Source organism: Columba livia, chromosome 16 (genome assembly GCF_036013475.1).
Source record: "Columba livia isolate bColLiv1 breed racing homer chromosome 16, bColLiv1.pat.W.v2, whole genome shotgun sequence".
In the NCBI taxonomy this organism is placed as follows: Eukaryota; Metazoa; Chordata; class Aves; order Columbiformes; family Columbidae; genus Columba; species Columba livia.
Genome location: NC_088617.1, coordinates 5,066,638 through 5,087,981, shown reverse-complemented (window position 1 = coordinate 5,087,981; position 21,344 = coordinate 5,066,638). Strand labels below are relative to the sequence as shown.

Here is a 21,344-nt window from a genome sequence, read left to right as displayed (position 1 = left end):
AAGAGACATCTCTGCCATTTGCTCAGCTCACACCAAAGCAGCCACCAGCCCCACTGCCCCCCTACCGGGGCAAAGGCCCCTCCACATCCTTCCCCAGGCAGGATTCGCTTCCCCATCCACAGCTGACAGAGGGACCCAGATGGGGGGGTGAGCAGTGGAGAGGCGATTCTGGGCATCTTCTCCCTGTAGGCAGCTGTAAAACACCAGCTGACGAGCAGCCCCTCTGCCCGCTGCAGCCCGGCTCTGTTCGCTGCCCCCCCGGCACCCTGCATGCCTCTGCGTGCGGGGCATCCACCCGCCTATAAATCTCCTCGCAGGGCCCCTTCCAAACTGCAGGACGTTCCCCGGGGGAAGAGTTAAGATGCAGTTTTTGCGTCAGAGGCCGCGGCGGGCTGCCCGGCGGGGCTAGGCAAAACCTCTCTCCCGCCTTTGCCCCAGCAGGTTGTTTGCAAAGGTCAATCCCAGCGGCTGCCGCCGCCGCCACCGGGCTCGGCTGCTCTTGGCTCAGTCCTCGAGGTACGTAGTCGGGGGAACATCCTCCCCGCTGCTCCGGGGAAGGGCTGGCAGGGATGCTAGGAGGTGCATTGGATGTCAGACGAGGAAATATTCCAGAATTTTACCTTTTTTTTTTTTTTTTTAAATAATTCTGCTTATGCTGTGGTTTATTTTCCTCTCCCTGAGATAAAGAGTCATTAGGATTTCTCGGCGATGCTTTTAAACCTTGCTGTGCATTTCTCTATCTGTATGAGACTTCCACTTGTGCTGGGGATTTACTCAACACACCAAATGCCTGGGAAGTTACAGGGCAGGCAGCTGCAGTGAGTATCTCAGCATGTTCTTAATTAGTCCCTGCCTGGCAGGTATGTGGAATAAGTGAAAAAATGGGGGAGATTTTGTATGGATTTTATTTTTTTTTTTTTAAAGAAACAACAAGAAAACTGATTCCCCAGACATCTCCCTGCTGATCCCAGGGAATTTGCTGTAATAAATGAGTTATCAAAGAGATTAACTTTAAAAATTTATTTTGAAAAGGGAAAAAAAAAGGAAAATTCATTTCTCTCTTATTTTGGAAAGTGGTGTCTGCATGGGAATTGCAAACCTGAGCGGTGTCTGTGTTGTTTCTCTCCTACATCCCCGCACTGGCAGCAGGGACCAGTGATCCTCCTCGTCCTCACTTAACTCCGTGTGGGAGCAGAAGGCACTGGCCAATCCTGCCAGCCAGGCCAGCATGTCTGTGCTCCACTTGCCCCTGTACCTCACTGCCCTGGGCTTCTGGATAACACAGCAGTCCAGCTCCTTCCTGCTGCCCAATGCCACCGAGGTCCTGTCCCCCGCCGGGGACAGAGCCGCGGGGCTGCTGTGGGGCACAGGGGTCCCCCGGAGCCGTCGGAAGCGATACCTCTCCCCCCGCGACATGAGCGTGATTTTGGACTACCACAACCAAGCGCGGGCACAGGTGTCCCCCCCTGCCGCCAACATGGAGTATATGGTGAGTCGGGCTCCGGCAGGGTGGGGTTTGTGTCTGCGGCTCTTGGGTGCTTCAGTGGGGTCAGGGGGATTGTCTGTGGCGTGGGCACCCAGCCTGGTGGGAACAGGGCATCCACACATGGGGATGTCAGGGGCTGCCCCAGATTTGCAGCTAAACAGCTGTCCCAGGGGACGTCTTGCACCCTCAGTGCAGGGCAGACCCATGCAGCCTCTGTGCAGGAAGGATGGAGTCCAATGGGGTGATGTTTCCACCTGTGGGCAAATTTAGGACCACTGATCCCACGGCTGGGACATATGGGAGCTTGCTGGCTATGGGATGGCAGGATCCATCCAGCTGAGCTGCAGAGGCAATGTCAGGGGGAAGAGGAGGCTACAGGCATGAAAAGCTCTGGTCCCATCCCAGAGCCCGGGTGGGAGCCTCACCCTGACTGCAGCCAGGAGGGACAGCCCTGTCCCGAGCTCCAGGGTCCCTGGGAGCGTGCCCAGGGCTGCCACCCGCTAGAAGAAGAAACATGCAGGAGCAGGTCAAAGAGGGGCTGCACAGCCTCCCCGGGTCAGGTACCTCCTCCAGACAAGGGCCACTTTGGGCAGAGCTCTCCCCAGGTTGTCTCCACCCTGTTTGGAGCTCCTAACCCAGCGCTACAGAGAGGAGAAATGGGGAGGACCAAGAGGAGGGACTTCCAGCCCTACAGAGTGGGACCCTCAGGGCAGGAGGTGCCAGATGCTGCTCTGCTCCCAGGGAGGGGATCTGAGCTCTGACAGAGTGGGTGGGTTGTCTGTGAATGCTGGTTCAGGAGAAGCACGTGGCAGCCCGGCTTGCTGGGTACCAAAGCAGGTCAGACGTGCCCAGGAGCATCCTGCGCTGCTTCTTGCTTGGCCTAAATTCCTGCCTTCCAAAATAACTCTCCCAGGCATCTACCCAAAGCCATTCAGGATGGGTGAGGAACCTGTAAATAATGCATGAAGGAGCCAGCTGTCCACACCGGTTGGGCTGCGGCCAGGGCTGCACTGGAGGGCTGGGGATCCAGCACAGGGCTGGGGGGTTTCATCCCAGGGCTCAGCTCCACTGTCTGCAGAAGGAGCTCATTCCCACAGGGAATCACACATGCAGGGCTTGCACTGCCTCAGGCCACCTGTGCTCTGCCTGGTCAGCACCCAGCGTGCCTGGGCACCATGGTGGGCAGCTGGGCTGGTTCATCGCTCCTGGACACGCTGCCATGTTTCCCTTGGGCTTCTTCCAGCCTGATGTGTCAGTCATGTTTTTTGGACACCCATGGATGCTCAGAAACCCTCCTTGAGCCCAAGGGAGTGGGTTTCTCCTTTTCCCTCCTCTGGGCACTCGAAATCCCTGCCTGCCCTTTTCCTTTCCTCCTGGCCAGGTGTGGGATGAGCAGCTGGCCAGGGCAGCAGAGGCGTGGGCTGCGCGCTGCCTGTGGGACCACGGCCCCCGCCAGCTGATGAGATACGTGGGGCAGAACCTCTCCATCCACTCGGGCAGGTGAGTGCCCATGGGCAGAGCGGGCTCCTGGGGACCCCCTGCACCCCATGATGCTGGAGGAGCAGCGGCCCCTCGGCTGAGGAGCAGAGAGGTTCTGAGCTGGGGCTGCAGAAAACTGAGATGCAACCGAGGTGCAACTAAGATGCAACCACCCCACAGCCCCCACCCAGGATGGAAGGTCCAACTCTTGCAGCAGAGTAAATGTGGCAAACCAGAGGTTCCTGCTGCTCATTTGGGGAGTATGACATTAATCCCCTCTCTGCTGGGCACACAGACCAGGAGACCACAGACCAGGGTCCTGGATATCCACCATCCAGCTGAGAGCTCAGGTGCCTCTGGCAAGGGACAAGTCTTCTGGCCTTGAGCACAAGTGGGCTTAGCACAAGAATATCACTGTCCCTGCCCCATCACACTTCTCTCCCCCATTCCCTCAATGCAGAGCCTTCTTCCCCCTCCTTTCCCTCACCCACAACCTCCAAGGTGGAGAAGCTCTACCTTATTCACGGCGCCTTTTGCAGGTACCGCTCCGTCGTGGACATGGTGAAATCGTGGCACCAGGAAAAGCAGCACTACTCCTTCCCCCACCCCCACGAGTGCAACCCCCGCTGCCCCTCCAAATGCAGCGGCTCTGTCTGCAGCCACTACACGCAGGTGAGCCCCACAGCCCCCCAGGACCCGGCTGCAAACCGGGGGCAGCTCACAGCGCCTTGGGCTGCTGCAGCATCCCGTGCAGCAAGCAGCCCTTCTCTCCACAGCAGCTGGGATGTGGGATGGAATCCTGGCAGCTGCCTGCTTCAAATCAGGCAGCAGGGAAGACCCTTTGTGCTTTTGATGAGCATGAATCCTCTGTCATGGAGCAGCTTTATAGCACCCAGCCGTATGTAGGTCCTCGAATGCAGCTGCTCCTTCCCCGGCACATCCAGCAGCAGCCTGGCCAGCGCAAGGTGGAGAACCTCCCTCTGCTCCCCTGCTGGGTGGCAAAGCTGTGCCAACCCCTAATTCCCTCCTCTACACACTACAACCTTTACTAGAGCATCTGCATCTCTGTGCAGCTCATCTGTGGGGATGCTCTGGGTTGCAAATGGGCAAGATATATATTTTTAAGGAAGATATTCAGCCTGGAGAGGCTTTAGGAGGAGCTTCTGTTCTGTTTCACCTCCCTGTGTGCAGGGTAGGCGGCCAGCGATGCTCCAGGCTGAGATTTGGGAACTAATCTGGGTAAACTGGAGAAGTGACCCAGACTGTGCGGCTCATTTCAGTGAGCCTGGCAGGGCAGCACCTTGCAGGGCAGCAGAGGCTGCAGGCAGGAGAGGGACAGGGAGAAATCACCCTCTGGTGACAAAGCACGGCCTGTGATGGACACAGCATCCAGGCTGAGAAATCCGGGTGGATGGGATGTGATTCCCTAGTGAGATGGAGCCCTGAGCAGGAGTCCTGGGGGGGCCACTGTGGGACATCTGTGTGGGTGGTGGCTGACAGCGGCTGTTCTCTGTCCCGGGCAGATGGTGTGGGCAACATCCAGCCGCCTGGGCTGTGCCCTCGGCTCCTGCACCAACGTGCGGGTGTGGGGCAGCACCTGGCGACACGCAGTCATCCTCGTCTGCAACTACGCCATCAAGTAAGTGCGAGGAGGGCAGCCCCCCCACCATCCTCCTTCCCGGCAGCGAGGGGGGTTCTCAGAGGTGATGTCCTCCTCTCTTTTTAGGGGCAACTGGCTGGGAGAAGCACCGTACAAGGTGGGGCGGCCCTGCTCAGCCTGCCCCCCCACCTACGGCGGCAGCTGCTCCAACAACATGTGCTTCACCGGCCTCAAATCCAACCAAGTCAGCTGGTTCTAGGGCTGCAGTGCCACAAAGAAGCCTCCAGGGATGGGGACAGGGTGAACCGGAATTATTTATAACACTGTGTCTCTCCGCAGCTGCTTTGGCCGCCCCTCGGCCCCCTCCCTGCCCCATGTTCGGTGTCCTCAGCAGCCCGGCTCTCTGACCTGCTTCATCCCTAGAGCCATATAGGAAACGGCTTTTTTAACACATTTCCTCCGGCAGCATTTGTGTTGTGCGGCTGCTTCCCATTTGGGGGAAAACAGGGATGGTTCAGGTCCCTATTTCCTGAAACAGGGATGGTCTGGGGGCGTGTGGAGGGAGCAGGGCTGCCTGGCATAGTCCCCACTCTGCAGATTCGGGGGGCTTTCCCCACTGCCCCCCACCTGTGCTAAGGTAGTGGCTGGTGTAAGTGAATACAAACACCTTCCCCTCGTAGCAAGCAGCTGGAGAAGTGGTAGCCCCGAGTGTGCCCCCACTCCACAGCAGCCCCTCCAGCCTCAGGGCCCTGGGTCCGAGCCCCCCAATAAAGCAGTCTGGAGACCCCGATGCTCGTGTCAGTCCTCCCTCACTCGCAGCCTGGAGCCTCGGGGTTAACACCAAGCCAGCCCCTTTGCTCTGGTTTTGGGGATAAACAGCAAAGAGGTGCAGAAGCCCTTGGTGGAGCCACAAGCCACGGGAGATGCCTGGGTGCTTTGCTCCATCGTGTGGGAGAAGCCAGCACTGCTGGGACACAGGATGACAGTGATGCTGAAGGGCCACAAGCTCCCTGTCCCACCCGGGCTGCCCTGCACCACCCCACTGCCCTGCCTCACCCCCAGTGCCACCGAGCACCCTGTTATCCGCACCCCTTCCCTCTCTAGGACCTCTCAGCATTCAGTAAACTTGGGGGTCCCCAGATTCCCAGGCTGTGGGGCTGAGCCCTCCGCTACAGATTCCCATGCCGCAGCCCACTGCATCCCGGCAACCCCGTCCCACTCACCGCTCTGCACGCTTCCTTGGGATGCACTTTTCCAGCCAGAGGAACAGATGTCCCTAATTTTGCCCCTCGGGGATGCAGGGTTAAGCAGGGTGCTGAGGAGTCCTGGGGCTGCCAGGGACCCCTTGGTGTCTCCTCCAGCCTGGCCTCTTCTCAAAATGTACAGGAGGCCCTGTGCTGCCAACCAATCCCTTTTCCAGCTCCATCTCTGGATCCCCCACATATGCCAAATGGCATCATCCCAGCAACACCTCTTGTGTGTGACCCTGTTTGCCTCAGGACACCCCCCAGGAGTAGGGGCTGCTCCTGTCACAGACCCACCCACCAGCAGCACAGGGGTTTCCATAGCCCCATGGAAGGCTGGGGACCGCACCTGTGCAACTGGCCACCGTGAGGTCCCCACGGCTCCTCCTGGGTGCTGCAGTCCTGGAAGGAGCACAGGTGTCTGTGAATGGCTGCAGCACTTTGTGGGTCCCCCTGATTTGGGGAGCAGAGGGAGAAAGGGAGGAGCTGCAAATGCCCCGCCACCCGGTCCTGTGCTCAGAGTACCCACCTGCATCCACCGCAGCATCCCTGCTGCTCCCCGTCCCCAAGTGACCCCTCCGGTTTTGCACCGAGTGGACAAGTCTCAACTCATGGCCGGGACATTTTGCCCCTTGTGCCTCAGTCGGGCTCTGCTCTGGCCATGACAGCATGTGAGAGCCCCCACAGCTCGTCCCACGGGCCCCAGCGCCCCATGCAGTGCTGGCCCTTTGCCCACAGGCAGCCGCAGACTCGCTTTTCCCATCATGGGCGGGTGATGGCACAAAAACCGGCAGCGCCCGGGTGCTGCGGAGCCAGATCCAGCTGCTCCATCCCCCCGCAGCCGGGGGTGAACCCCAGCCTGGCAGCTGCCCTGGCCTTGACACCAGGTGGAAACGAGAGCCCCAAAAGAGTCCAGTAAAAGCCATGTTTGAGTTTCTAGCTTGGCAGCAGTTACTATAGCTACAGCGACGGCACCTTGCAGATTGGTTTCCATAAGAGCTTGGTTACTATTTAACATCTCCACCCACATTAGCCCTGATTAAGCGAATCAATAAGATAACAGGAGAGGCAGGTTTCCTCGCCCTGCCTCTCCGCGCTCCCTCCTGCCTGCACCTAGTTCCTTAGTGAAAGACATTTTTATTTATTTATTTAGATTTCTTTTTTTATTCCTCTACTTCCTCTGGTTTTCACCCCAAGTCCCCATAGCAGTAGCCGGCGAGACATGGTCAATGTAAGCACCCAGCTAAGCGCTAAGATGGAGGCTCCATATGGTGAGTACAGCGTTCCCATCGCCCGCGCTGCTGCCCCGCCGTCACTCGTGGGAAGTGGGGCTGGGAGCGGGCAGCAGCCCCCAGCCCCACGTCCCGTCCCCACGTCCCGGCCCCGCCGCGCTGCCCAGCCCCACCAGCACAGGCACCTGCAAAGCTGGAGATGGAGGCAGAAAAAGGGTTCCCAATTACCTTTTATAGAATATATACATATATATGCATTTTTTCCCTTTCACTCTGCTCAGCTTGAAGAAGGAAGCACGTGCCTGAGGGAGCAGAGCCGTCCGTCCCGCTGGCAGAGGGGCTGCTGCAGGCTTTGCAGCAGGAGTGGCAGCAGTTTAGGAAGGAGGTGACACGCTGCCCCAGCGCAAAGGCTGCGGGAGCGGGCACAGCGGGCGCCTGCCCGCGCTGCTGCTCTGGCCGAGGCTGGGCTGGTGTTGCTGCTGGGCAGGTTTGGCAGCAGGGAGTGCGGTGCCTGGACAAAGCGCAGCCTCCAGGCTCTGTGGCACAGAGCATCAGGCATATGCTGCTGCTCAGGGTGCCCCAGCGCAGGGAGATGCCCACGAGGCCTGTGCTGTGCTCCCTGGCCAGTACCAGCCATAGGCAGCCCTGTGCTGCTGCTCACCTTGGCTCTGCCAGATGCCAATGGCACCAAATGCACATGGGGGAACGGGTGTCCATCCCTGGGCTATCATCATCCCCCTGTTATCCTCAGGACAGGTCCAACCAAGTGTGCCTGTGCTGCAGCTTTCCTGCAAGGCGAGGGGCTGGGGCTGTTTTGGTCCTGTGTGATTTGGGAACCCCAGTTTCCTGGGCATGGCCAGGGCACGGAGTGAAGCCCCAGCAGACAAAGTCTGACAGTAACAAGGTTCTCCATCCCTTCTCCATGGCTCTCCATCACACTCCATGGCTCTCCATCACACTCCGTGTCTGTCCATCACTTCCTTGTGGCTCTTCATCATTTCCCTTGGCTCTTCATCACACCCTGTGGCTCTCTATCACATCCCTTGGCTATCTATCACTTCCCCATGGCTCTCCATCATAACTCTTGGCTCTCCATCATTCTACCTTGTCCTCTCCTCACTGTAATTTTCACATCCTGTTCCTCTTCTCCGTTACCACTCCTTACTCATGAACACTCCCATCGCCATCAGCGCGCACTCCAGCTGCTGCCTGTGCTGCAGCCAGGTCCCCAGAGGGCTTGGGGAGCTCCCAGGCCACCATCTCATGCTTTGATCATGGCCCCGTTCTGGGTGGTGGCTTCTCTTGCTCCAGGTCTGCAGCCTCCTATGGGTGCCACATCCTCCCCCGTGCTGGCCACCCTGCTGGAGAGAGACTCTGTGTTTCCATGCCCCAGCTCCCAGCATTTCACAACTCTCCAGATCCCTTTAGTTTTGGCTTATGTGGCCCCATGGCGAGCCGCAGCCAGATGCGGGGATAATCAGCGTTTTCGTGGGTCAATTGGCTTATTGCAATGAAACATATAGGAACTATATAGGATGTGCAAAGCATCACTGGGACTCACACGAATGCTGAGTTTTTCATCTGTTCAGTGCAGGTTGTGGTTTTGCGTCCAGCTGGTGCTGCTCTGACAACATACAAGGAGCCACATGACGAAGGCTGCTTGTGAGCGGGTACAACAAGGGCTCAATACCTCTGAGATGTATGAGGGTTGGATCCTGGAGCAAAGGCTCCTCTGTGGGCTGGTCCAGCAGCCACAGGTGCTGAGCATCCTCCAGGCTGAAGCCCCATGTGTCACCTGCAGGACAGGACACTCCTCCTCCCCTGCTGCTGGTTCCTGACCCGCCCAGCTCACAGGAACTGGCTTGTGCCTCATTTGCAGGAGAACGGGACTCAAGTGATGTTCCCATCCGCCTGCGAGACACGGCAGTGTAGGGTGGTTTGGTCTGGGTGCCCCCGAATCCAGGGTGCCTGTGTTCTGCTTTGCCCAGGGATGCAAAGCCAGCCTCATTTCTGCAGCAAGCAACAGGCTTCACCTGACAGGTGCAACCCAAGGAGCTGACCAACCTCTTTAATCACTTACAATTAAGTTCTTCTGCTCACTTGCAGCCGGCTGTAATACAAGCAGCTGCTTGCCAGCCCTGGTACATCGGTGACCTTCAACACAGGCAGGCAAATCTTTCTGTTGCTAATTTTCTCCCAAATTTTTTTTAAAATCCTGATTTTCTCCTAATTTTTTCAGCCCGATGGTCAGTGACCGAGTCGTGGCCCGAGCTGGGGCAGGCATGGGCAGAGCTGGGCAGCACGGGGCGGCTGGGGAAGAATCACTGCCCGTCCCACCTGCGGCTGCTCTCCCCATCTGCTCCCGCGGCCAAACAAAGCTCCATCAGGCTGTCGTGGGGCTGGGCTGCCCAGCCTGGGGCCTTGTAAGGGGGAGAGAGAAAAATAATAAGAAGAAAGTGAGATGGGCCTCCCAGACCAAAGCAAGAGGAAGCTCAGAGTGTTGGCAGAAGGAGGGGAGTCCTCATAAATAAAATGGGTGAAAAAGTTATCCAAATAGAGGCGAGGAAGGGCTGGCGGGGTGGGAGACTGGGCAGTGCCTAGCTTTCAAAGAATCATAGAAGCGTTTAGGTTGGAAAAGACCTTAAAGATCATCAGCTTCAACCGTTAAACTAACACTGCCAACTCCACTTCTAAACCATGTCCCCAAGAACCTCATCTATGCATCTTTTAAACAGCTCCAGGGATGGTGACTCCAGCACTGCCCTGGGCAGCCTGTTCCAATGCCCGACAGCCCTTTCCATGAAGGAAGGTTTCCCAATATCCAGTTTGCCGTGTGGTGCCAAAGGTTTCTTGTCCCCAGCACCCTGCATAGGTGTCTGGGGGAGAAGGGAGCGATGCCACAGCTCCCTGAGAGCTGCGGGGCTGGGGACACACTCAGCATCCCAACCCGCACCTGCCGAGGATGGGCTGTGAGCTGGAAATGGCTCCTCTGAGCATGTGGGTGCTAAAACCCCCAGGGAGGCTGCAAATGGGTGTGTGAGAGGGTGCGGGATGGAGACGGGACAAAGGGACGGTTGCCTCCTGGGCAGAGAGGAGGCAATAAGCTCCTGGCTCCGATTTAAACTCCTGATGAGAGTTGGGCACAATCCGGGCAATTGCCCTCCATTCTGGCACAGGCTCTTTGTACTTCAGAAGCTGCTCCCGCAGCCGGGGATCCTGTGGGCAATGGTTATGGCACCACCGCATGACCAGGGCCAGCTCCGTAAAGCAGCTTTGGAAATTCACTGAAAAATGTGAGACGTCAGAGCTGCTCAGGCATTTTGGTCAGATGTGGTGAATAGTTTCAGCCGAAAAAGACAGGAGGAGGCAAAATTTCTGAGTATTTTTTTTCTTTTCACTCTGAAGCGATAGTTTTTCATTGCCAAACGCATCTGATTTTTTATGGCTTTCCAACAGATATGACCCGAACTGGGCTTTTCTCCTTTGATTTTTCATGCTGCTATTTAATTTATCTGTTTACTCCTTGTACTCTGTGTCCACGGCCCAGAGGCCATCAGGGACTGGTGGGTGTTAGGACACCTGGCACAGCCCCCTTCCCTGTCCCCACTCCTGCTGTCACCATTGGCTCCTGGGGCAGCTGTAACCCTGGTGCTGGCAGGGTCAGCACTTCCCAGGGCAAGAAACAGCTGAGCAGGGTCTTGCTGCACCCAGCAATAAGTGCTGGGATTTAGATGGGATGCAAAAGGGACAATCGCTGCTTTAGCCACCCTGGCCCCATCCTGAGTGCTGTTTGCTGCCACTTGGTGGAAGTTTCCCCAGGGAAGAGCTGGCAATGTTCCTGTCATCGTGGGGTCTGCAGGGATGATGCTCAGTGTCGTGGGGCGGCTGCGATCACCAGTGGGGTTGCGACTTCACCCGCACTGGGGCAGCTGCCTCACCCCGGCCGCTTATCAGGCCAGCAGCACACCCTGGTCCTCGGCTTCACTTGAAAACGCGATGGTATTTTTATAAGGGGGAGTGAGCAGAGAGGGCGGCTATCAGCGGGCAATGAGCTCCAGCGCTGGGAGGCGGGTGGCGCAGGGCTGGCAGCTGTTTTGAGCTCCACAGGGCAGGTGTCGCTCTGCGAGTCAGATATGCTCTGCTAGGATTCTGCTGACATTTTTTACGTGTCATTAGAAATGATGTTGACTTAAAGTGAGTGCAAAGGGGTGGTGAGTGATGGTGGTCCTGCAGACAGTGAGGTCTGGGCAATTTGCTTTTACATACAGCAATAACCGCAGAGGGTGCAGGGTTGGCAGGGCGGACGGAGCAGAGCCAAGGGGTACGTTGGGCAGGGGGACACCTGCGTCTCTGTCAGAGGACTCAGTGCTAAAACAGGGCAAAGACTGCAAAAAAACATCCACAACTGTTTGTGTTCAGGCTCCTTCTCTGTTTGCTTTCCTCAAATATTCAAACAAACAAGGCTTCTGGCAGAAATGTTTGTGGAAACAGCAAATGTTGCAGAATGTTCACAGAAGGCAAATTTCAAGGTAGTGGCTGTATTGTGAACACAGGGCTGACGGCTCCGCTCGCCCACACTGGGCAGAGGCACCACATTCCCACTGGGGCCTCTGAGCTCAACTGCGTCCCAGAAGCAATTACTCCCAGCAATGGCTTGTGTCCAAGCTTCAGCCTGAGCAACAACAGAAATTATCCAGCAAATCCCTTTAGGAAATACATCCTTCAAAAAATGATAATGCAACAAAGGTCCGAGAGGAGCAGCTCCAGGCAGAGCTGTGGAAAGGCACCAGCATCCAAGGAGCAGGTGGAACCTGGCTCTAAAAAGCTGAAGGTCTGCACAGCAATTCCAAACGGCTGCAGCCACTGGAGGGACGTCATCTCTAGCCCTGCGGCACCAGGAGCCCCAGTGCCAAGGGGCGGATGGGGCCAACACCATGGGCTCAAGCCCTCCCAGCACCAAGGTGTCCCTGCGGGCTCAGCCAGTGCTGGCATCTTCTGGTGGGAAGAGTGAAGGTGGGAATGGGAATACTGTGGGCCTCATGCTGTGGGTCACCATGCGTGGGCTATGTCCCCTGTGGTGATGCTATGGGAGCTCTGACACCTTTTCCCTCACCGGACGTCCAAGCTGGTTTGACGTGCCAATTTTCTTCGCAGCCCTATAGATCTCTCACCTTGCTCATCCCACCCCAGGGCAGCGCCTCCCCACAGGTCTGCCCATTTACTCTAAAATCACCCATCAAGATGGGTGGCTCAGCTCCTGCCACCAAGTGTGTGGCACCCAAACCCACCAGCATGGGACCAACGGGCACCTTTCACCTGCCTCTGCACCAGAAACATGTCCCAGCCATGGGTGTGTGCAAGATTTTATAGGCGATAACCCCTGGGAAAGTGGGAAATGCAGGGAGAGCCGTACACTCAGCTTCCTGGCATGGCCCAACGCTCTGGGTAGGAGAGCCAATGTCAACAGATAGACCTGAAGGAAGGAGCAAAGCCAAATACATGGGCACTTCTCAGAACAAGAGCTGTAAAACCTGCGCAAACCTGAACAAGTGCCACAACACTCTTTTATACGGTCAGAATCAATAGTCGAGCCCACTCAACGTGTTTGCTGACACATAAACGACAGCCACTGCACCGAGTTTATGGCCCAGTGCTGTTGATGGAGGCTGCAGAGCCCGGCTCCTCCCGCCCCGCTCAGCCTCTTCTCTCCCCCTCTGCTCTCAGGTAGGCTTGTCATTGTGCCGCACGGTCCCCAAAGCCTTGACACCTCAAGATAAGAAGCTGCTGCTTCTCATCTCCATCATGCCAGCATGCCCATGGCTTCCAGCCAACTGGGCAAGTCCCACATCCCACCCTGTCATGTCTGTTGGGATGGCAGGATCCACCCCACCACCCCCAGTGAAAAGCAGCAGCCCAGCCTGGGAAGAGATTCACCAGTGCTAATGTTGTCCAAGGAATAATGAGGCAGGAGGGGCAAACAGCCAGGCTTCAGATCTACAGCCCTGACTGCTCCCCTGTCTGGAGTTTGCTGCCTTTGAGGACTAAAGGGTGGTGGGATGGAGGTGGTGGCTTTGCCACCACATGGACACCCTGGTGGGAGCAGAGCCGGGTGCTGCCCACAGCTCCATCCATGCGTGTGTGCTGCTGCCACCACCTGGGAGAGCTCTCTGCTCACCTGGGTGTGTTTCCCTGTTACAGGTGTTAAAACACAGGGGTGAAGGGAGATGTCATGGGGTTATGCACAGTTCAGACCCAGCCCTGCCTTGATGCTCCTCCCTGATCCGTGCTGGGCATCTCCCTCATCACCAGCACACTCCATTCCCGGGCACAGAGGGGTACAGACCTGCCAGTCATGCCCCATCCCTGACCCATCAGGAAGCTGACAGCAGCTGCATGATCCCCAAATTAATTTGAATTCACTCCAGGCAGCCCCAGGTGTGACTGGAGGCTCACACAGACAGGGCAGGAATGGTTTGGGAATGTTTTTCCACCATTAGAGTCGTACCTTTGAGGTGGCACTTGTGTTCCAGCATCTTTGGAGGGCAGGAACAAGCTGTCTCCTCCTTGGCACAGTAAAAGGAGAGGTGGTCTCGGTGGGAGAAAAGTCATCCGAGGAGGAAGGGAAGTGCAGGAAAATGGGTGTTTCAGATGAGCTTGGCTCTGAGCTGGTCCCTCTGGGTGTGAAGGCTGACGAGGCGACGCTTGCTCCTGGCATGGTCAGGGCCACGGCCGGGCAGCACCAGGCCACATTGCAATGACCTCCAAGCATTCGATTCATTGCTTGGCACCTGTGAAAAACCAGTGAAATGCCACTCTAATCCCTCACCTCATTCTCCTCCCCCCAGGCTAAGCAGGGCCACACATGCCAGCACACACTCCCTGACAGGGAGACACATCTCGGTGCTCAGCAGCCGCCGTGCTCCCCGCTGGACCAGGGCCAAGCGAGTCGAGAGGAGCACAGCAAGTCACAGCACCTTCATCTTCAGAAAAAAAACAGCGTGCAGCACTGCAGTGGCAGAGAGGGGTTTCTTGGCATATGGCAGTTGGAAAATCCCTTTTTTTCCTGCTGGGCTTGCCTTGGTCCAGCCACAGAGCAAGGCAGCAGCTGATTAGCTACCTGGGACATGGAGGCTCCTGGATTCCCCATTGACAGCACCAACATGCACAATTGATTAAGAAATCTCAGCCCTGAGAGTTTTTCAGTTTCCTCTGGAGAGGACGGGCATTGCACAGAGCAGGCAGGGACCCAGGGAGCTCTGGCAGCAATGCCCCCGGGGCAGTTTGAACCACTGGGAATGGTCTTGGGGCTCTGCAGGACACAGAGCTCGGGGCTGCCCAAAGGTGGGGAGCACCACATGCTCAGCTCCTTGTCTGCTGCCCTGCTCCATCCTCACTTCTCCCATTCCTGCATGTCATGACAGCAGCTGGGAGGGGAGAGAAAGGTTGTTTCTCAAGGATATGGAGTTCTGGGTATTTATATAGAAACACTTTAAAGTGAAAACAGCCAGCCTCTCCCTGGAGATAGAGTCAGACTCACTCCCACTGTTAAACACACCCAGGTACGTTTTCTGGAGCAGCCTCTAGAGCTGCATATGTGGTCTGGCAGCACCTGCCCTGCCAAAAAGCAGTGCCAGGCCAGACACCAGGGTGATGACACCTTGGAAAGGTGGCCCAGAAAGCAGCGGGCATCACTGTGAGCAGTGGCAGCGGGGTGCAAACCCCGAGCCACCTTATAATTCCTCTCCAGATAGTGGGCAGAACCCTTTAAAACGTGTGGCTCTGCAGCACAAACTCCTGCTCCCCATCAAATCTCATTGTGACCAGCATTAAGGGATTAGCCGGTCCCTGCTGCTGCACCGCAGCCAGCTCTGGGCATGGCTCGTGCCCCGCTGCCCACGGGGGGCTCGCCGGCTGGACAGCCCCATCGCAGGGCGAGACTCCCCTAGCCCTGCCCGCGGAGCTGAGCACCCCTGGAAGATGAATGGCAGCAGATACGACCTGCTCCAGCAAACACCAGGTACCCCCCACGCTCCCCCTGGCACTCGCAGAAGTAGCCGTGCAGCCAGGTTATGCAACCAAAGGGCATTAGCAAACCCTGGGGTCTCCAGTGGGGTTTTGGAGCAGCCAAAATATGCTGATCCCACACACATGTATTGTTTGTCCCCATCTGATGGGACCCCCAAGGCTCTGGTTTATGTTTTCTTTGTGCAGAGCGAACATGCTGGGTTGGTGGGGGGCGATGGCTGGTGATGCCAAGCTCAGTTCTGGGGCTTGAGAGAGAGGTGCCCCAATGTGGGCGGCGTGGCGGAGTCGGGGCTGTGACGCCTGGGGAAGGGGTGGTGGAGTTGGACTGGCATCCCACAGACACCCCAGTGATTGCCTGCACCATTTGGGAAACAAATTGGTCATTCTCAGCCCAGTTCCCAGTGTCTGGCATTGCTGCAGCCTTGGGAGCCCTGGGGACAGATCCTACCAGCTTGCGGCACAACCTCAGGTCCTGCCCTGTTTGCTGCCTGCTCCGAAGCCAAAGAGGTGTGCAATGGGACTTACCCAGCCCTGTAATGAAAGCTTAAAATGAACTAAGAGAAAAACACTTTCAATGCAAACCTTATCAGTTGCAAAGAGCTCTTACTAGAAAGGTTTCTTAGGTTCCAGTATGGAGGGGAAGCAGTGAGGAGACTGGCTGGGCTTGGGGTGCTGCGGGGGGGTTTGCAGGCACTCAGGCACATTTTGAGCATCCCAAGCCCTGGACCGCTGCATCTCGCAGAGCCTCATCCACAAAACACCCTGCCAGCCTTGGCAAGATCCCAGGGTACAGCAAAAATCCTGGGGCTCCTCTTGCTTGAGCCGTGTTCCCCAAAGCACAGCTTGTGCTGAAGGGGTGGGTTTGTGCCTCCGGGGGCAGCCTGTACCCCAAGACACCATCCCGTGGGATGAGCTCCCCACACCAGTGCTGTGCTGGGAGCCGTGTGCTGGGAACTGCTCCCAGCAAATACCTTCCCTCTTTATCAGCTGGCGATTGATTTAGAAAAGTTAATGGCTTCAGCATCCAATGACACGTTTAGTAGAAATGGTTCATTTCCTCAAATGATGTAGTTTATGGTCATAATATATTTTAATTTCCTTATGATACAAGAGGCCAACGGCACCAGGCCTTGTAGGAGCGTAAGGGGACAAATAATAGTGTTATCCTGTCTTGGAGACATAGGTCAAATACTCAGAGGCTAATCAGCAGTTTGCCATGTTTGTTAGCCAGGAGCCAGGCGGCTGGCACTGCAGTGTCCTGGTCACGGGTTTATGGGACTGTGGAGGCGTGTGATCCCCTCCCCTTGCTGTCCCCGTACAACAAACCTTGCATGTCAAAAGCTTGGACGTGCCTGTACCTTGCTTTCTGCGGTGGTTTTTTTTCTGCGGCAGTGGATGGGAGGGTTGTGTTGCGCAGGAGAGTGCTGTGGTGGCCGGGGGCTGCAGGGCTGCAAAGCTGCTGTGGATGTGGAGCTCCTGAGGACTGTTCTGCTTCCACTTTACTCCCCTGGCACTTGCTGTGCACTGGCAATTGAGAGCGCAGGGGACAAGACAGACTATTCAGGCACTTTGCTCGCTCCTGTGGAGAAAAAGCATTTTGCATTAACTTGTTTCCTTCTGACTCCAGAAACCAGAATCTCTCATATTTTAACTTACCACCCCTATTTATTTTCTTTTTCCACGCCCAGCCTACCTTTCCCAGTTCAGACCTGACCACTTCTCCAGCCTTTCCCTTTCCCCAGATGCTCCCCCCATGTTCAGCCCCCCCTGACTTTGCCAGGCCAGGGCACAAAGAGCGCAGCTGCAGCAGCCTGTGGCTGCCTGATTCAGGATGCTGCTTTCTGCCCTTGATTTACCCCACTCCAGGGACACAGACTCAGATCGTCCCCCTGCTGCCCTCACCCCACTGCAGCTCTTCCTCTACACCCCCGTTTTGCAGTCTTCAGTCTTAATTTCCAGTGAGAAATGATTCTGAGAGCCCCAGCAGTGACTGGAGGTCTTTTCCCGCAGGCATGGCGTGCTGATGCACCCACCTTTGCAAAGAGATAAAATACTTTTTTTAAAAAAAGTAAAACTTGCTTTGTAACCTTTGTTGATTTTGGCTGTTCTCCTCCACCTATTGCTCCACCAGCTGGAACGATTCAGGGGCTGGTTCATGTGGATATAATGAATGTGTAAAGTCGATGAAACCTCAAAGCCCTGCAAACAGCTGGCAGGGGTGAAGGGAGAGACTCACCTGCCAGACTGCGAGCTCAGTAGGGATCTTTTTCCTGGGAAGCTGCAAGATTACTTCATTTCCAAAGGGATCACATCCACTTGCTAAACACATTCTCTCCAGGTCCAGACGTGGTTTCCTGAGATCCCTGCCATATCAAACACGTGAGCTGGTGAGGCACGGAAGGCAAGAGGTGCTCATTGCTGGCAGCAAACCCTTTTTCCAGCGCTGCTGTTTCCCCGTGGCCTCTGCTCCCCCATTTAAACAAATGTCCTGGTTTTGGTTGAAACAAGACCAATTCTGTTAGTGAATTTTCCTTTCAGCGAGGTTCTTCTAAGTAACTGCATTTTTCTGAAGTTGGCTGCATGTTTTTTCAGACAGTGTTCGCTCCAGAGCTGATAACACCTGATATTTATGGTTTTAATGCTGGATTTGAGCTGAGCATTTGCCAACGTAGACGCTGAAGCAGCGCATGGCAAAGTCAGAGCTTTTCTGGATTTTCTGCTAAATAGTCAGGAGAGTGTTTTGCTGGAAAGCGCAATGCCCGCAGTGTAGGGTTTGGATGGGACAAGCGGGATCAGTGGTGGGAGCTGTAGCTTGGGCCAAGCTGCAGCCTGTGGTGTAATGGAAGATGAATCTACCCGTCCCTGTTCCTCGCTTGGTCTTGGGCTCATTGTGTGATTTTGTGTAAAAACACAGAAAGCAGGTTTCCAGAGTCACGAGTGCTCACCTGGGGTCCCAGAGGACAGATGCTGGTTTTAGGGGCTGCAATGCAGCCAGAGTGATTGCAAACAGACACCAGCAAATGCATCGGTGTTTCAGAGCACAGCTGCCCTTCCAAGAGCAGCTCAGACTTACTGTCCTTGCAAAACAACAGCTCCCAGGAGCACTAATAATTACTTCCTCAAGAGTTCAGAGCCTTTGTTGACCCCTTTCTGGTCCTGGGGTGAAAGGCATGCACAGCATTACCAATATAGGCTGAAATGGCCTGTCTGTGCCCATGTTTGCAGTTATTTCCCTACTGCTTTTGCATAGCGGCTATTTGTTAGCCCCATCAATCGACTCTAGCTCCAACATCCATCCCAGCTTTGGCTGAAATGCACGTTGTTTTTGGAGAGGAGTTCAAGCAGAGCCTGCCATCTCCTTTGAAGAGTCTCTTCCCCATGTCCAAAAACCACCTTGATGATCCATACGGTGATTTTATGGCCTGGGGGCTTAGACTGTTGTGGTTGGTTTGACCACTTTTTGACAGAATAACTTTGGCATTGGTGAGAAATACCTTGAGGTTGCAGTGAAGCTGCCTCTGTCACCCTTAGCTCAAGGTACCACCACATGTCACAAGCTCACCGGTGACAGCGCGTCCAGGTCTGCTCAGGCATCGCCTGTCCTGGGAATCACCCTCAGCTCCAAACAGCATCTGTCCCAGCTGCAGATAATAAATCACCAAGAGCGATTTGTTGTTGAACAGGATGATAAAACACCTGTGTCTTTCCCCAGGCACGGGCTGACACACGCCTGTGGTCACCTCCTGCCTCTCAGGGTGGGATCTTTCTGATCCACCTCCCGGGATGGAGGTGCTGGATCTTTCTGCTTCACCTTCACAAAATGTTTTGCCAGGGCAGGGATGTGCTGCGTGTGGCTGGCAAAGGGCAAACAGCCTGATTCTGCTGAATCATCAGTTTTCCTGGAGGCTTCTTGGGAGCAGAACCCCGTCTGTGTCTGTCATATGATTGCCTGGAGCAGAGGCAAAGATCCAGGGGCTTGTTTCAGCTGCGCTGACCTGCAGCCCCCCAGCCCCTGCCAAATTCCTTGGAGCTGCTTATTAACGCACTGACAACTCTGCTCCAGAGTCACGGCACGCTGAGGCAGAAGGCAGAGGGGTCTGACGGTGTGGCCTAAATATCCCTGTTTGCAAAAAGTCTGACAAAACACAAGCCCTTGGCTTTATCTTTCCCATTTGGAAATAGCCACAGAGCAAATATACTTAAGGCATGAAGGGAGGGGGATTTATATTGACTTTAGAAAAAGCTGTTCTTCAAAAACAGGAAAAAAAGCTCATCCTCGAGCTGTGCAGACCGGCTGCTGGACCCAAAAGCCCTGTGCCGAGGCTTAAAGGCTGCCTGCTAATCTGTAGCAGTTCTGTGTGAGCAAGTCATGCAGTAAACTGCTCTCTGTTAATTTTTTAGTGCAGAATAAACAGGTCAAGAAATGATTAGCATGAGAATAAGTTGAGCTTAATCGGGAGAATCAGAAAAGATGAGAGGGAAGAAGCAAATTGGAGTTATCAGTTAACCATATGGAGTGGTTCTGCCTCCACGAGCTCATGTTCCCTCTCATTTTCCATCCCCTCTGAAGCTGCCTTTTGTTGCCCCCTTCCCTAATTTAAATGATGAGCTAAAATTGCTGGCATAAGCACAACTGAAGCCCTTGTTTCTCCTTCTCATTTTCTATCTGCAATAGCTGCAGGTTATAAGGTTCCTACCTGGTTCTTCCCGATGGTCCTTCCCATTCCGCATGCAGAAAGGGAGCTGCTGACGTTAAGGTTGAAACGCGCAAAATCCACTTTGTACGAGTACGAGCGCTTTGCTCAGGTGCAAAAGTTGTGGTGAGATCCTGGCAGACCCGGGGACTGAGCAGAGGCATCCGTGGGCAAGGGGAAGAGCAGCCCTCAGGACTGCTTGGAGTGGAGTTTGGTCAGTGGTCGGAGATCTATATTCTCAGATAGGCAGGACTTTGTCCACAAACTGGAATTTGAAATTTCAAAGGGGAAAACAAAAAAAAAGAGCCCGAAGGGACCTTTGCATGTGTGGAGATGACTACACTGGTGACGTTCCCCTGGGACTTTTGTTCTTTGTCTTGCAACTCAGCTTCGTGCTTCCCCAACAGCTCGCTTGGCCAAACGGTGGTGGGCTGAGCAGGGGTCCTGACCTTGCTTGGGGCTTTCCTGCTCTGGAGAGTTTTCAGAGCTGAATCCATCTCTGCTTCTCTTGTACACCAAGGAAAAGCTTCTCCAGCCCTGCAGCGGCCTTGGAGCTGCGAGTGACGAGGTTGGAGTGATCTGGAGTCAGGGCTGCAAGGGACAGCGGCAGCACCACTGATATAAGATGGGGTTGGTCCTGCTGGCTCTGTGCACTGGCATTTCTGCAGGGGTTTTCTTCAGAGTACCGAGCTGTAAGAGGGGAAAGCAAAGAGCAGGAGAGCCCCAGGCAGCAAGTCTGCAGGTGATTCCAAACTGGGAGCTTTGGCTGATAGCCTGGAACCATAAACCGCACAGAGGGCATTGAGAAGATGGGGCCAGACTCCTCACAGGGTGCGTGGTTGGAGGAGATCAATGGGCATAACAACTGGAGAGAAGTTCAGGCAGCATCTAAGGAGAAACTTATTCATCACGAGGGCAATCAAGTGTCGGTTGCCCAGAGAAGTTGTGCAGTCTCTGTGCTTGGAGGTGTTGAGACCTGAGAAGATGAAGCACTGAGCAGCTCAGGCTGCTCTCACAGCTGGTCCTGCTTCCCATAGGAGGTTAGAGTAGAGACCTCGAGGTGTCTTCTAACCTCAGTCATCCTTTGATCCTACAAAACCCTGTTCAACCCACTGGATGTGAAGAGCTAGCAAGCACAGTAGCTGATGGCATCCTTACCATAAATGCTCTATTAAATAGTCTACTCCTGAAATCCTCCTTTACTGAGAAGCATGGATCTTATTTTCAGGGAAATCCCTTTTGCTTTGGTTCAAGTTGCCTGTCAGGGATGTATAGATAAGGCAGAATTAGTGTCATGATGTGCCAGTGTGGGAAAGGATTTACTGCTCAACAGATAAAAATTAGTTGCTTGGCACAGAACACTTCAAGCCCCAGAGCTGTCTCCTTTGCAGCCATCTCCTAGTGTAGGAAACAATGGGTGGAGGGCACAGAAAACAGGGACAGGAGGAGAGAGGAGAGGGCCTGAAAGCTGAACTTCCTCTGAGCATCTGCTCTGGGAACAGCTTTTGCCTATTAGTGGGGGTTTGCCAGCTTCCAGTTGTCTGTCTCTGGAATAAAAATGACAAAACATCTTCTGTAGGACAG

The 21,344-nt window shown here is 55.2% G+C and overlaps 3 protein-coding genes across 8 annotated transcripts in view; 2 read left to right on the top strand and 1 right to left on the bottom strand.

Moving 5' to 3' along the window:
• The first annotated feature begins 372 nt into the window (after positions 1 to 372).
• R3HDML (R3H domain containing like) lies at positions 373 to 5,333 on the top strand. 2 transcript variants are annotated; one of them, XM_021283157.2, is made up of 6 exons: positions 373 to 516; positions 1,147 to 1,489; positions 2,868 to 2,986; positions 3,505 to 3,637; positions 4,489 to 4,604; positions 4,692 to 5,333. In XM_021283157.2, the coding sequence occupies exons 2-6, from the start codon at positions 1,229 to 1,231 to the stop codon at positions 4,822 to 4,824; spliced, it is 762 nt and encodes a 253-aa protein (XP_021138832.1). In that variant the 5' UTR covers positions 373 to 516; positions 1,147 to 1,228; the 3' UTR covers positions 4,825 to 5,333. The 2 variants fall into 2 exon arrangements, with proteins under 2 accessions (XP_021138832.1, XP_064888047.1); XM_065031975.1 differs by having other exon boundaries at positions 417 to 818.
• A 1,608-nt stretch (positions 5,334 to 6,941) lies between these two features.
• HNF4A (hepatocyte nuclear factor 4 alpha) overlaps positions 6,942 to 21,344 on the top strand; it is a 35,464-nt gene continuing 21,061 nt past the window's right edge. The window contains exon 1 of one of the 2 annotated variants that reach the window (XM_065031966.1): positions 6,942 to 7,080. In XM_065031966.1, the coding sequence (XP_064888038.1) occupies positions 7,032 to 7,080 (49 nt within the window). In that variant the 5' untranslated portion in view covers positions 6,942 to 7,031. The remainder of the gene's footprint in view (positions 7,081 to 21,344) is intronic. The other variant, XM_065031965.1, reaches the window with a different exon arrangement.
• LOC102094566 (uncharacterized) overlaps positions 6,959 to 21,344 on the bottom strand; it is a 39,535-nt gene continuing 25,149 nt past the window's right edge. Inside the window, exons 1-6 of one of the 4 annotated variants that reach the window (XM_065031971.1) lie at positions 19,764 to 20,194; positions 18,629 to 18,707; positions 17,303 to 17,429; positions 16,425 to 16,645; positions 13,547 to 13,829; positions 6,959 to 7,234 (exon numbers count right to left, since the gene is read on the bottom strand). In XM_065031971.1, coding sequence (XP_064888043.1) covers positions 6,959 to 7,234; positions 13,547 to 13,829; positions 16,425 to 16,645; positions 17,303 to 17,429; positions 18,629 to 18,660 — 939 coding nt within the window. In that variant the 5' untranslated portion in view covers positions 18,661 to 18,707; positions 19,764 to 20,194. The other 3 variants (XM_065031969.1, XM_065031970.1, XR_010466555.1) reach the window with 3 other exon arrangements.

Coding starts and splice junctions, on each gene's coding strand:
- R3HDML (XM_021283157.2), top strand. CDS start 1,229: ATGTCTGTGCTCCACTTGCCCCTGTACCTCACTGCCCTGGGCTTCTGG. Junction 1,490..2,867: donor CCGCCAACATGGAGTATATG/GTGAGTCGGGCT, acceptor CCTCCTGGCCAG/GTGTGGGATGAGCAGCTGGC. Junction 2,987..3,504: donor CTCTCCATCCACTCGGGCAG/GTGAGTGCCCAT, acceptor CGCCTTTTGCAG/GTACCGCTCCGTCGTGGACA.